The sequence below is a fragment of the Brachyhypopomus gauderio genome, chromosome 1, assembly GCF_052324685.1.
Source record: "Brachyhypopomus gauderio isolate BG-103 chromosome 1, BGAUD_0.2, whole genome shotgun sequence".
Lineage (NCBI taxonomy): Eukaryota > Metazoa > Chordata > Actinopteri > Gymnotiformes > Hypopomidae > Brachyhypopomus > Brachyhypopomus gauderio.
This window is the reverse complement of record NC_135211.1, coordinates 4,816,624-4,830,419: the sequence shown is the minus strand read 5'-3', so window position 1 is coordinate 4,830,419 and position 13,796 is coordinate 4,816,624. Positions and strand designations below refer to the sequence as shown.

Genomic DNA, 13,796 nt, shown 5'->3' with positions numbered 1-13,796 from the left:
ACAATATCCAAATAGCGACAAATCTAGCACTAGGATCATGCAGCTCCGAGCTCCCCCCCCCCCCCCCCGCTCAACAATTTTTGTTCACAGCGCTCAACAATTTTCATTCAACCACCCCCCCCCCCCCCCCCCGCTCAACATTTCGCCACCCCAGGTTGTGTCCCCCCCACTTATGAAATCAAAACTACGTCCATGTCTGCAACACTCGTAAAAAATAAATAAAAAACACAAAAAGTAAAACCTATTAAAAAAAATATGAATTTACATCCAGAATCCAGGAAAAATACATAAACAAATAAAGCAACAAAGCAAAATGCAGAATCAACACCCCACATCGTTTTGTGTATCAAATGTATGCATTTATTTACTTATTTATTATTTCTCTTCACGCAGTTTTGTTGTGCCACAAACAAGACCCTTAGAGGGAGATGGCGGTCTCACAGCTTGGACTTGGGCTCCTTTAAGATCTCCCTTAGTGCCTCAGTGTTCTCGCCTTCCGGAGCCACAGGCCATGCGTGGTGGTCTGAGGGAGACGGGGTCAGATGAAGGGACAGAGTTAGTAAGCAGGTTCTTGTTCGTCACATGTCCCACGTGGTTTCTCCAAGGTGGGCAGATTACCTGGGATTTCCCACACAGAGCTGTAGAGGCTCTGGCCTGCGTCCACCTTCAGTACCGCCCCAGAGATGAAGGACGCAGCCGGGGAGAGGAGGAAACACACAGCTGGCGATATCTAAAGCACAGAGAAACCACAGCACCAGCAACACGGGATGAGAAACGGCCAACACGACAAAGTGTTTCTGCTTCCAACATTTGAAGCGATTGCAATACTGTCCAAAATCGCCATCTAGTTGCGGTAAGATGCAAGAATATTATGGAATATAGGAAATCCATAAACCAAGTTCAAATGGGCACCAACACCACAGTGTGTGTCTCATTCTCTCACCTCCTCTGGGACACCCAACCTCTTCGCAGGGATGCACGGAGCAGCCATCTTAAATATCATTGGCCCGAGCTCTTTGTAGTTTTGCATCGCAGTTTTGGAAAAGATGGTTCCCTGTACACATGAGACGCATGCACAGGCTCTTCACAACATGAATTACCCAACACAATACCCAAAACAGCACCAGAACCTGAGTCATTTATACAGAATACCGCATAGGTGGAAGATAAACAATTTATGAAGGATAACTCGAGATAAAAGGGCCAAAGCTGTAATTTCTCTGCAATATCATCTTTTCAGCTAAGATAAGATTGTGTTTCACTTACCGGAGCCACAGAGTTTATTCTCACTCCACTGTTGGCCCACTCGATAGCCAAACTCTTGGTCAGATTGTCCACTGCGGCCCTGGCTGCACCTGTGTGCCTGTCACATTCAGTCATCAAGACTCTTATAATAGCAGCTGACCTGAGAACAGCAGTACTGCTCAGGGTCCATTTAAAGAGCAGGGCAAGATCTGTGTGTACTGCACATCTGAACAGATCAGCAGTGTCACCTGTGTGTACTGCACGTCCGAAGTACAGACCTTTGGTCTGTAAAGGCCGTGAGAGCATACACGCTGCTGTGGCGTGTGTGTGTGTGTGGTGTGGACTAGCTTATGGGTAGCGAGTCTCTACTCACGCCATGCCAGGGAATCCTCTCCACATATCAGCAATGATGTTGACGATGGCTCCACCATGCTCTCGCATCCACGCACTGTACACTACAAGTTACAGCACAGTTCAGCAATTACTTAACAGCAACCCCACCACGGCTATTCCTACAACCACGGTTATGAACCCCATGTTAGATCTTTATTCTGTTGAGCTGGACTTTTCTTTCTTTCTGCATCCTTGCAAACTGATGGATGAAACCGGATGGACAACTGTAGCAAAATTCTTATAAGCCAGCCGTGTTCAAACAGTCTAACCAGCCACACAGCAGCCTGTTTGGACCTACCTTCCTTGCAGCAAAGGAAAGTGCCCGTCAGGTTGGTGTCGATGACGGCCTTCCAGCCTTTTGGGCTCATGTTGGCTGCAGGACTGCTGAATTGACCACCTCCGTTGTTCACCAGGAAGTCGATCCGCCCGTGCAGACGTAACGTAGAAGCCACCAGGTTCTTCACCTGCCGGTCACAAAGGATGTGGAAATACGTGGCTTTTCTGAATGTAGTTGTGAGTGTAGAGTTAAATCTGATTATTTATTTTTATTTTATTTTTTGTGTGGCTGTCCACCCTTTACCCAGCACTGAATATGTAAAAACTCAGTCATAGTATGTGTAGCTCACATACTATCTGGTGAACAGTAGCACTGTGGTAGCTAGTAAATGTTCAAAATGGTCTAAGAATTTTAATGCAATTATATACATCGAACCTTAACCGAATTTTCACAAAACGCGGTTTATTGTATCGGAACTCGAGGAAGCAGCGATATTTATCAGAGACATCGAATGAATGAAGCTGGTGAGAGTAACCTCGTCCTCGTTGCGTATGTTGCACTGGACGGGAGTGACTTTGGCCGGGTTGTGTGCAGGGACTTTGCACGCCAGTTCTTCAGCTGCAGTTTCCAAGCGCTCCATTTTACGGGACGATATGACAACACTGCATCCTAAGAATCCACATTAACTTCAGAAACGTGCAGAATGCAAAAAAAAAAAAAACAGATTTGAACTCCCATCAGCTTTCATGAAGAATGAAACCGTTCGCAAACAGACGAAATTGGACAGAATTGTAACATTTGCGGGCACCTGAGGACACAAGATCGAAACTGTTTAAAACAATAATTAAAAAAAACATCTGATCGGTATCCATTCTCAAGGGCAAGGTTCATTTAGGGGTCTTAAAATCTAACTTCATGTAGTCATCCACTAGAGTCGTTGCGAGACTGGTAGTTTATACAAACCTAACTGTAAAAGTTCTGATGCGATCGCCTTCCCAATGCCTGTTCCACCTCCGGTAACAATCGCAACCTTGTGGTTGAAAAGACCCGGCCTAAAAACACTTGATACCGACATGTTTATCTGCTGAAATTCCTTTGGAAAATAGGTTTAAGTTCGACACAAAGGTCTGTTCGAAACCACTTTCAAAATAAAAGTCTCTATTTTGCCTCTATTCCGTTCCTGGCTAGCAGAGTGTACTAAGTGTGATCTGGACCTTGACAGTCCTCAGGTCCAGAGACTAAAAACGTTTTGCTTGAAAAGTGACGAAAAAACACACACATTCAAAAAAAAAAAAATTATAAATAAAATAAGAACAAAAATGTTTTATGAAGTAAAAACACTACGTTTTATTCATAGAAATGTTGATAATTTTAGCAAGCTGTGTTTGCATTTAAGGTCTACAACGTTAAATCTAAAGTTTAGCAGAGGACTTCCAGCACTAGTTTTTGAAACATTCTCTATAATGCAGATCGAGATACATTCATTGCTCTGTGTTGGGATGCTGCCCCCTACTGCACACGTCTAAGTACGACGTCCGCACATTTTCGCAGATGCACGGATAAAGTGTAATTCAGAACGTACCATTGTTTCAGAATTCAGAAGTAAAATTCATTGAACTTGCCATGCTTCTTTTACACAAAACATTAAGAGTATGCTAGTTGCAATGGCAGTTTCCTAGTGTACTTGTTTGGTAAGAAATGACATTACAGGCATTATGAAAAACCGTTTTATTTAACAATATGTACAAAACAGTCTGAAAGGAACAGTCGTACCTCTGTCATTCTGCTATTATTCTGCCATACCATTGCATTATGGGGTTCTCAGGATTGCGACACTGAACATTTATTCTGCTTGAGCAAACTTAAATCTGCTTGGCCACTTAAGTGGCCAAGTTAATGGCCACTTAAACCTCGATACCCCCAGATTGAAGCTTCGTGCTTACAAGCCCATTGTTAACAAGAGCCGCTTGCTTTCTATTAAGCGGCTGTAGCCTGTAGTGTGCTTACATATGTACACATTTCCCAGGAGGCAGGACTTCGGAAAGGAAGTGACTGAATAAATTATTTCTTTTAATTAATCAATTGTTGTTGCATTTTTATTTTCTGAAGATCCCAGTAAAGCACTACAGGAAGATGTTGAATACTGGGTTCAACTACTTCATACAGCACTCACAAGGTCGCCAAGCTGAACCGTGCTGCTGTAAGAGTTTGCATTTCTTGCTAACTTCTACCAGACTAAGGGTGCAGCTAAATGAATAATCCACTCTCCCAGCCTGTTCCCTGTTCTTCAGCCATAAAAAGTTGTAAAAAGTATGTAAAATAATTTACAAGCAGGAAGGTCCATCTCCTAGTAGAAAAGTTTCCTGATTGATTAATACAACCGGAACTCGATACATCTTTGCTGTTAGATTAGAGAGCCCAAGACAGCCATAGACATCTTTATTTGCACTTGGTGATGGCTGTCAGAATGTACAGGATGTTCAGCGTGAGAGTTCTTGAAATAAATAATCAAGAATAGCTTTAACACACAAGTGGAGCAGAGTACCTTTTTATCTCTTCTGTAAAGTCTGAATATACTTTGAACAGCAATAAAAAACAATGTATTTTATAAATATATTCTCATACTTAAATTCATGTAAAAGTAGCTACTTTTTGCGGGGCACTCAAGGAACCTTCAGGCATGTTTAGCCAGTGTATTCAAATCTAAATATGGAATATTTTCTGATTTTCATAAGCTTTGTAAGACAAACTGCCCTCCTCAGACATTACTCAAGAAACTGGCAGGATTTCTCCCTTTGGCCTTGTTTATTTAACAATTTGTGTAGGACAAATACCTGACAAGGTTACTTGTCCATTACTCCATGCTACTGTATCCATGGCTTTAACATAGACCTAGATATACACCTAAAACACCGTAAAAGATTTGTGCAAATTTTGACAGTGCATACCACAAATCTAAAAGCAATAAAATGTCCATTGAATTAAAACACAGTATTTGGGTTTTTATATATATATATATATATATATATATATATATATATATATATATATATATATATATATATATATATATATATATATATATATATATATGGCCAAATAGTAAAAACAGACTAAGAAATATAAAAACCAACACTGATATTAAGAAGGCAGGATTTGAAGATGACCACATCTGCTTTGTTGCCCTATATAACGTGGGGTAAACCAGCTCTGTAGAAAAGCCCTCCAGGAGTGCAGCAGTACCCCAGTAAGCCCTCCAGGAGTGCAGCAGTACCCCAGTAAGCCCTCCAGGAGTGCAGCAGTACCCCAGTAAGCCCTCCAGGAGTGCAGCAGTACCCCAGTAAGCCCTCCAGGAGTGCAGCAGTACCCCAGTAAGCCCTCCAGGAGCGCAGTAGTACCTATATGTGCAGAGCCGGAGTGGCTAATCGGGAGATTCGGGAGGATTCCCGATGGGTCGGCTCATGTCAATCTCTAGTTTGGGCCGATTGGGAGGGAAAAATAATTTTGGGCCGGATTTGGGCATGAAACTCCAAGGCTGAAAAAGTGGCCCACTCCGGCCCTATATATGTGTACATATGTACAGCCCATATGCACAGATATCTACACAAATGTTAGGAGTAAACAATATGTACATGAAATTAAATAAGTGTGTGTAAAGCACTTGTGTGATCAATGTCCATTATGGGTAACAATACTGGGAAATGCAAGGTGACGTTCAACTAACTGTCCCTTTGTGTGTGTGTGTGTGTGTGTGTGTGTGTGTGTGTGTGTGTGTGTGTGTGTGTGTGTGTGTGTGTGTGTGTGTGTGTGCGTGCGTGCGCGTGCGTGCAAGCCCTCTGAAAGTCAGTGAAAATTAGGCGTTTCAGGACTCGAATTACAAGATGCCTTGTGTTCTAATCTACAGTGTGAGTGTAAGGTGTAAATCTATTGTGCAGTGTGTGAGGTGTGGTGTGAAATGTAGTGTGTTGTGTTGAGTGTGGTATGTAGTACATGTAGTATGTAACAGTGTATGATGAGTATGTAGTATGCGTGGTGTGTAACATAGTATGTAATGTAGTGCTTGTTGAGTATGTAGTATGCGTGGTGTGTAACGTAGTGTGTAATGTAGTGCTTGTTGAGTATGTAGCATGTGTGGTGTGTAACGTAGTGTGTAATGTAGTGCTTGTTGAGTATGTAGTATGCGTGGTGTGTAACGTAGTGTGGCCAGGGACTGAGATTACTCCCCAACCTTTGGATGGTGCTGGGTTGAGGACTGAGATTGTCCCCACCTTTTGGGTGGTGCTGAGCTGAAGACTGCGATTACACGCCACCCTTTCCATTCGGATGGTGCACAGCTGGCATTTTTCTCTTGCTGAAATTCATAACCAGCACATTTTACGCTAGTGTGTAGATGTGACAACTGACTAGCTGGACTTGGTGAGTTCCATCAGAGATGGAAGTAACATCCACCAGATATTACAGCAGAGGCTATATAGTGTTTTGCAGTCTGAACCAGTCACAGTGTAAGCTTGCTTGGCCACTGTGGCTACAGGAACAGGGGAGGTATCTGTGTGGCTCTCACTGGCCCTCCGCGAGCATGGTTGTGTCTCCAGCTGCCACTCATGTAACGTCAAACTTCAGCTCCTGTCACATCACGCTCCCCTTCATGTGACAACACGGTGTCTAGTATGTTTTTTTCCCAGCATGCCGTGCTCAGTAACTGTTCTCGTGGCCGGCGAGGATATACAGATTGCTGTGTGCTGTGGGATTGTCGGTCGGTCGGCTCTCCAGAACCACCACTCTGTTCCAGATTAAACACAGGTCACACACACACACACGCACACGCACACGCACACACACACACACACACACACACACACACACACAGCTCACTGCATGATACACAATAGGAGCATCACATCAGAACTTCCAGACCATAATACCCCAGGCTACATGTGACTGCCAGTGACTCACCTATCAGAGCCCAGTAACCTGAAAATTCTTGTGCTGTCAGAAATCTCCTGTGTTACCTGTGTGAGACACGGAGACATAGACTCATAGATTCATTAGTGTGACACTGAGCATCTTACTGAGTCCTCACAATTGTAGTTGTCATATGATGGGGCGGAGCCATACGATGGGGCGGAGCCAGCTAGTTGGTGGAGGGCATTTGGCCTAATAATAAAAACCCGAGAGCAGACACGTGACTTACCTCATTAGATTTAAAACTCCGTCCCTGCATACCGTGCCTCCAGAATGCCAAAACACTGTCCTGCAGACACACTGAACAGGACGCAGGTTGAGAGAGAGAAGGAAGGTGATGAATAGAAACACACCTTATGCTTATAGACTATCAGTACAAAAAACAAGCAAACAAAAAAAAAACACAGAATTTTGTTGAATATGGTGTTCTTACCTATTGCCTCGATCTGAAAATTAAAGGTCAGCTCTGATGAGAGCTTTCTGCTGGACTTCAACCGGCCCTGCAGATTGACTATCTTGATACATCCTGTGGGGATCAGACAGATAGATCAGACAGATAGATCAGACAGAGGCCCGAGTCCACCTCCGCTCTTTCTCACGGAACAGGTCAAAAGCATCACATATCTCCCGAGGATTCGTGTTCTTTAATGTGCCCTTGCGACCCCTGGAGCTGCGTGGGGATTGGTGCATACGTGCGCAGGGGTCCGTCCAATCAAAAGAGGCCAAAACACAGCATGCAGTATGCATGAAACTTAATTTGGTTACATTGAATGGTGGTGTTGTGAACTCACGGTCCAGGCAAACTAAGATGGTGTCTCTCTCCAGCTGAGTCACGTGAATCACGCAGCTCTGAGGAGCATCTGAGATAATAACCAAAACACACAACAAACACTAATAAACATCTAGGAACCATTTTTGCATTGTTTTGATAAATCTTATTAATAACTACAAACCCTACACGTAGAATGAGTTCCATATTTATTAGGACAGAACATACCAGACCAAGAAATTTAATTAGCAGTCTCACACGACTTCAGTGACAGTGACAGCTGTGTGCCACATATTTAATACTAACTCAAATCATCAGATAACGTATATTTAATACTAACTCAAACCATCAGATAACGTATATTTAATACTAACTCAAACCATCAGATAAAGTATATTTAGCACTTTGTTTTTGTGAGAAAGCAGCGATTAATTTACCAGATTCGGTGAACCACGAAGAGGTGGAGTTGGGGTTGAGGGTCTCAAAGCGCACCACCTGGTTGAGCTCGGTGCCTTTGGCGACTGCCATGCAGATGAGGGGGTACTGGTGCTCTGGAACCACCAGCATCTCAAACACCTCCAGGGGGCAGGGCAACGGGAAATCTATGTTCTTCACACAGTAAACAGGTACTGAGACTTCCAACCAACTAGGGTCATTTTGAATTACATATGCATGTGTAAAATTAAACAGTAGTAACTATGAGGGCGTAGACTGTGTATTTCCATGTTTTTAATGGTTGTTATCAACTTTAATTTATGGTCATTTATGCCAAAAAGAGTTTTCCTGGTTTGAAGGAACAAACAATAATAAAAATTCTTTGTTTTACATATTTGTGTTTGTTACAGTTTACTGAAGTATGGGACATTACAGACACTTACCAGACTGATTTGTCAGGAAAGAGTCAATAAAATGTGTTATCATCACTACTAAACTTAATAACTATTCAAAACTTAGCAGCAGGCTGTAAGTGATCAAATAAACTTGTGGGGCTGGTTTTCCCTGTAGGCCACCCACCTCTGTGCGTGATTCAGTACCATCTAGATTAACTATGGAATTATCATTTACCATTTATTAGATTTTGACTAAATACATTTCCTCACTCAGCACAATTCACACATCTACGTTTTCACGAATATTTTAATCTGGTTCTTTGAAGCACCAGTGCACAATTATTAGTTGTGGATGTGACTGGTGTATTACTACTTGTCCTGGTTTATCTTCTGATACTGTTGGACACAAGTATATCAACCATGACATTTGAATGCTTATAATATGGCCAGTGTAAAAGGAAATGTCTTCCCCAAAAGGTTTAGGATTATGTCTCTATTATTAGTCTCTAGGATTAGGTCATGTGTTACACCTCCTTTGAGTACTAGTGTTACTAAATGGTTGCTCCGAGTACTAGTGTTACTGAGTGATTGCTTTGAGTACTAGTGTTACTGAGTGGTTGCTCTGTGAGTACCTGTGTTACTGAGTGGTTGCTCTGTGAGTACCTGTGTTACTGAGTGGATGCTCCGAGTACTAGTGTTACTGAGTGGTTGCTTTGAGTACTAGTGTTACTGAGTGGTTGCTCTGTGAGTACCTGTGTTACTGAGTGGTTGCTCTGTGAGTACCTGTGTTACTGAGTGGTTGCTCCGAGTACTAGTGTTACTGAGTGGTTGCTTTGAGTACTAGTGTTACTGAGTGGTTGCTCTGTGAGTACTAGTGTTACTGAGTGGTTGCTCTGAGTACTAGTGTTACTGAGTGGTTGCTTTGAGTACTAGTGTTAGTGAGTGGTTGCTTTGAGTACTAATGTTACTGAGTGGTTGCTCTGTGAGTACTAGTGTTACTGAGTGGTTGCTCTGTGAGTACCTGTGTTACTGAGTGGTTGCTCTGTGAGTACCTGTGTTACTGAGTGGTTGCTCCGAGTACTAGTGTTACTGAGTGGTTGCTCTGTGAGTACTAGTGTTACTGAGTGGTTGCTCTGAGTACTAGTCTTACTGAGTGGTTGCTCTGAGTACTAGTGTTACTGAGTGGTTGCTTTGAGTACTAGTGTTACTGAGTTGTTGCTCTGTGGCCTTTAAGCTTTCTGTAGTTCACAGAAAAGAACATTAGCATAAAGCAGTTCCTTATTCTGCAATTTATGATAATTAATTACTTAATCACCTCAGTCAACTCTTGCCTATCACATTTAAAGCCCCCTGTGGCTTAATTTCCAGCATATCTCATCAGTCTCTCAAAGATTTAAATCCAATAAACATATAATTTAATTCATATTACTATTTTTCAAAAACATCAGTAAAAATAAATCACATTTTATGCAAAAAACAGACACATAATAATATTCACAAAATATTCACCAGCCAGTCCTTCCACACACTCCATTATGCAGGAGTCTCATTGTAACACACACGTGTCTCCGCGTCACTTTCCAGTTTGAGTGGCGCTACGAAAGTCTGACAAGTATTCAGACACTTGGAAACCCGATGGTGCCAAACTGCTTGCTTATTTATTTATTTATTAGGTTTTTCACATGTTTTTCTTTAGGCCGCCGCTGTGATTTTACAGTACAGAATAAAAACCAAACAAAAACAAAATCTGTCCTGCATAATCTTTACAGTATTTTGGAACTACATACTTTAGACAGTGTTCATCCTAAATTCAGTATGCACGAGTCTCATTTAAAATGTTTCTTCTTTCCTTAAATTGTTCTAAGCTGACACCCAGCCCAAACGTTGGAGAGGCGTGTTGTACACTTACGGACTGATCTTACCTTCACCAGCATGAACTTCTGCATGGGTTCCACCCACTCCAGCAGGACCACGCTGGTCTGTAACGCTCCACACAGGTACTTGTGTCCCGTGTATGGGTTCCTCACTGCCACAGAAATGCTCGAGTTATACAAACACCTCTCCTAGACGTATTCTTTTCTAACCATACATACTAAAACATGATTTAGGTGTAAACAAGTGTTTAGACACAGACAAGGATCTAATCTGAGAGTTTAAATATCTATGTAGCTCAGACTGGCTAGTAAATTTGAGAAGTGCAATCTGAAGCAGTAGACCAGCCCACCTACACAGCACTTCTGACATCCTTTAGTGTCTGGGATCTTATTGGACACTGAGAACTTCCTATGAGGGAGAAAGAAGATACTTAGAGTTAACTGAATCTCACATGAGAGACAGAGGCACCATGAGACAGACAGGCACCATCAGTGACGAACAAGGATGAGCACACACCTGCCATCACGCAGGGAAAGAACCAACTTTTACCTGGGAATCATTTTGTCTGGCAGTTTATGAGTCGGTATGGCAACTGGGAGTTTCTGCATGTGCCGAGCGTGCTCAAACAGTCCCGACAGGCTGTGAGAATACAGCTGGGACGCTTTGCCTGGGGAAACGGGGTTACACATAACACCTGCAATACAGGCCGATACACCCACACACACAAGGGATACACCCCAGCAAAAGCTGCAACAGGTATCTGGGGGTTCTGGAGGATGACATACCCGATATTGATAGTAATGTGTTGTTCATCACATACAGCCACGTACACCGGCGGGGAAACAGCTGAGGATTAAAAAATAAACAGATGAACAGTGTGTGACTAAACCATGAACACATATCAACCAAATATAAACAGCATGACATGTAGTGGAAACATCAACAACACAGCATGTATTATCAGCATACAGGAAACAGTACACATTTGAGTGCACATTTAAAGTCAAATATAGATGACTGTAGTTAGAAAACACCAAATCGCGTTGGAATAGCCCAAACGTTTGCACCTGCTCCATGGATGTCTCGTGAAGTTCGTTGAGATTTAACGTGTAGATTCCTTCCTCTGCGCCAAAGATCAGATACTGATCTGAAATGACACCATTAAAGAATGTAGCCCCATACGCTGTTGTGTTCGAATTTATTAACATAGCTTTTAATTAACCCAGCTTTTATTAACACGGGTTTTTATTAACACAGGACCAACACACCTACTGTTGTACTGAACTTGTCCTCGGGCTCCATTATTGTCTAAATTGTATATACTCAACATTTACATTACATTACATCACTAAAACACGCTCAGCATACTTAGCCTCACTGATAGAGAAAAATAAAAACAATCCTAGATTTCTTTTTAATACTATTTCTAAACTTACAAAAAATCAAGCAGGCACAGAACCTCAGATTCCAATAAACCTCACTAGTAATGTATTTATAGATTTCTTTGATAATAAAATAGAGAATATTAGACAAAATATAAAACCCTTTATTAGCAATACAACTGGTATGTCATCTGGTTTGGTTGATATTGATTTAAATTACATACCGGGAGAAAAACTTGATGCTTTTCATCCACTCCCAAAATCAGAATTAGAGAAAATAATTTCTTCCTTAAATTGTACTACCTGCACATTAGACTCAGTTCCCTCAAAGTTATTAAAAGAGGTATTACCAGCTGTAACTGAACCTCTTCTAACTATAGTTAACTCATCCATTACAATAGGTCACATGCCCAAATCATGTAAATTAGCAATTATCAAACCTCTGATCAAGAAACCAAATCTTGATCCGACTGTGCTATCTAATTATAGACCCATTTCAAACACATCATTTATATCTAAGATCATAGAAAAAGCTGTTGCCCAGCAATTATGCCTATATCTGCATAGGAATAACACATTTGAAAAGTTCCAATCTGGTTTTAGGCCCCATCACAGTACTGAAACAGCATTAGTTAAAGTAACAAATGATCTCCTCCTTGCATCAGATCAAGGCTATGTATCACTGTTAGTGCTTCTTGATCTTAGTGCAGCTTTCGACACAATTGATCATAGGATCTTGCTAGAAAGGTTAGAACGCTGGGTTGGAGTCTCAGGCACAGCCCTTTCATGGTTTCAGTCTTACTTAACAAATCGCTATCAGTTTGTAGAGCTCAATAATATTTCATCCAAACGTACAATGGTTAAATATGGGGTCCCGCAAGGCTCCATCTTAGGACCACTATTATTTACATTATATATGCTACCATTGGGCACAGTTATAAACAAACATGGTGTCAATTTTCACTGCTATGCGGATGACACTCAACTTTACATATCAGCCAAACCCGATGACAAACTCAGTTTAGGAAAAATTGAGGCCTGTGTAAGAGATATTAAATGCTGGATGTCTCTAAACTTCCTACAATTAAATGAGGACAAAACAGAAGTTCTCCTTGTGGGCCCTAAGGCCGCAAGACAGAAAATTCCAAACTTAATGCTTAATCTTGCAGACTATCCCATTACACCTGGCACAGTAGCCAAAAACCTAGGCGTCATACTCGACTCCGACCTATCATTTGATAAATATATAGATCATACTACTAGGATAGCTTTTCTACATCTCCGCAACATTGCCAAATTAAGAAATGCATTATCACAGGATGATGCAGAAAAATTGGTGCACGCCTTTGTTAGCTCTAGACTAGACTACTGCAATTCACTACTGTCAGGATGTTCAAATAGGAATCTAAATAAACTTCAAGTAGTTCAAAATGCCGCAGCTAGAGTTCTGACCAGAACTAGAAAATTTCAGCATATTAGACCAGTCCTATCAGCCCTGCATTGGCTCCCAGTTAAATTTCGTATTGATTTTAAAATTCTATTATTAGCATATAAAGCACTACACGGGCTTGCTCCTGAATACCTCCAGGAACTTATTTCCTATTATGAACCCCCACGTCAACTAAGATCACAGGGTGCTGGTCTGTTATTAGTTCCACAAATTAACAAGGTAACAGCAGGGGGAAGAGCCTTTTCTTATAAGGCCCCCCAGCTTTGGAATAATCTTCCTAAATGTGTCCGGGACTCTGACACAGTCACAATCTTTAAATCTAGGTTGAAAACCCACTTATTTAGTCTAGCGTTTGATAATTAATATCCCCCTTAGATAAAGGTACAGATCCAGGGGTTCATAGACGAAGGGTTTTATGGTAGACTGGGGTGCTGGTGCTGTCATCCTGTCACTGCTCGTGGTCACTCAAGTTTGTTGACAGTGCAGTGGACGGATGCCATTGTCTCAGAATGCCCCCAAGCCTATGTTACCTTCTGGTTCTGCCTTTTTTTAGCTAGGCTGTAATAATTTAACTTAGTGCCGGAGTTGCTGCCACACTCCAGAAATGTTTATA

At 41.8% G+C, this 13,796-nt stretch overlaps 2 protein-coding genes across 10 annotated transcripts in view; both read right to left on the bottom strand.

The window, feature by feature from the left end:
• Window positions 1–337: 337 nt before the first annotated feature.
• Window positions 338–3,055, bottom strand: pecr (peroxisomal trans-2-enoyl-CoA reductase). Of its 4 annotated transcripts, none has more exons than XM_077015883.1 (8): window positions 2,879–3,055; window positions 2,451–2,584; window positions 1,937–2,102; window positions 1,619–1,700; window positions 1,267–1,363; window positions 944–1,054; window positions 619–730; window positions 338–523 (listed from the first exon to the last, which is right to left on the bottom strand). In XM_077015883.1, the coding sequence occupies exons 1-8, from the start codon at window positions 2,988–2,990 to the stop codon at window positions 438–440; spliced, it is 900 nt and encodes a 299-aa protein (XP_076871998.1). In that variant the 5' UTR covers window positions 2,991–3,055; the 3' UTR covers window positions 338–437. The 4 variants fall into 4 exon arrangements, with proteins under 4 accessions (XP_076871998.1, XP_076872072.1, XP_076872153.1 ...); XM_077015957.1 differs by having other exon boundaries at window positions 2,451–2,601; window positions 2,879–3,032; XM_077016038.1 differs by having other exon boundaries at window positions 2,451–2,601; window positions 2,884–3,023.
• A 3,548-nt stretch (window positions 3,056–6,603) lies between these two features.
• Window positions 6,604–13,796, bottom strand: part of map4k3a (mitogen-activated protein kinase kinase kinase kinase 3a) — a 95,692-nt gene continuing 88,499 nt past the window's right edge. For 5 of the 6 annotated variants that reach the window (XM_077015198.1, XM_077015287.1, XM_077015378.1 and 2 more), the window contains 11 exons: window positions 11,419–11,498; window positions 11,137–11,197; window positions 10,901–11,018; window positions 10,701–10,759; window positions 10,399–10,502; window positions 8,084–8,255; window positions 7,669–7,737; window positions 7,311–7,403; window positions 7,107–7,177; window positions 6,869–6,924; window positions 6,604–6,695 (listed from right to left, as the gene is read on the bottom strand). In XM_077015198.1, coding sequence (XP_076871313.1) covers window positions 6,608–6,695; window positions 6,869–6,924; window positions 7,107–7,177; window positions 7,311–7,403; window positions 7,669–7,737; window positions 8,084–8,255; window positions 10,399–10,502; window positions 10,701–10,759; window positions 10,901–11,018; window positions 11,137–11,197; window positions 11,419–11,498 — 971 coding nt within the window. In that variant the 3' untranslated portion in view covers window positions 6,604–6,607. Of the gene's footprint in view, window positions 6,696–6,868; window positions 6,925–7,106; window positions 7,178–7,310; window positions 7,404–7,668; window positions 7,738–8,083; window positions 8,256–10,398; window positions 10,503–10,700; window positions 10,760–10,900; window positions 11,019–11,136; window positions 11,198–11,418; window positions 11,499–13,796 lie in introns of those variants that run through there. The other variant, XM_077015634.1, reaches the window with a different exon arrangement.

Bases quoted from the DNA above. Each gene is read 5' to 3' on its own strand.
- pecr (XM_077015883.1), bottom strand. From the start codon at position 2,990: ATGTCGGTATCAAGTGTTTTTAGGCCGGGTCTTTTCAACCACAAGGTT. The intron at 731-943 runs GTGAGAGAATGA...TCTGTGCTTTAG, and splicing joins GGTTGGGTGTCCCAGAGGAG to ATATCGCCAGCTGTGTGTTT. The intron at 524-618 runs GTAATCTGCCCA...CGTCTCCCTCAG, and splicing joins CTCTGTGTGGGAAATCCCAG to ACCACCACGCATGGCCTGTG.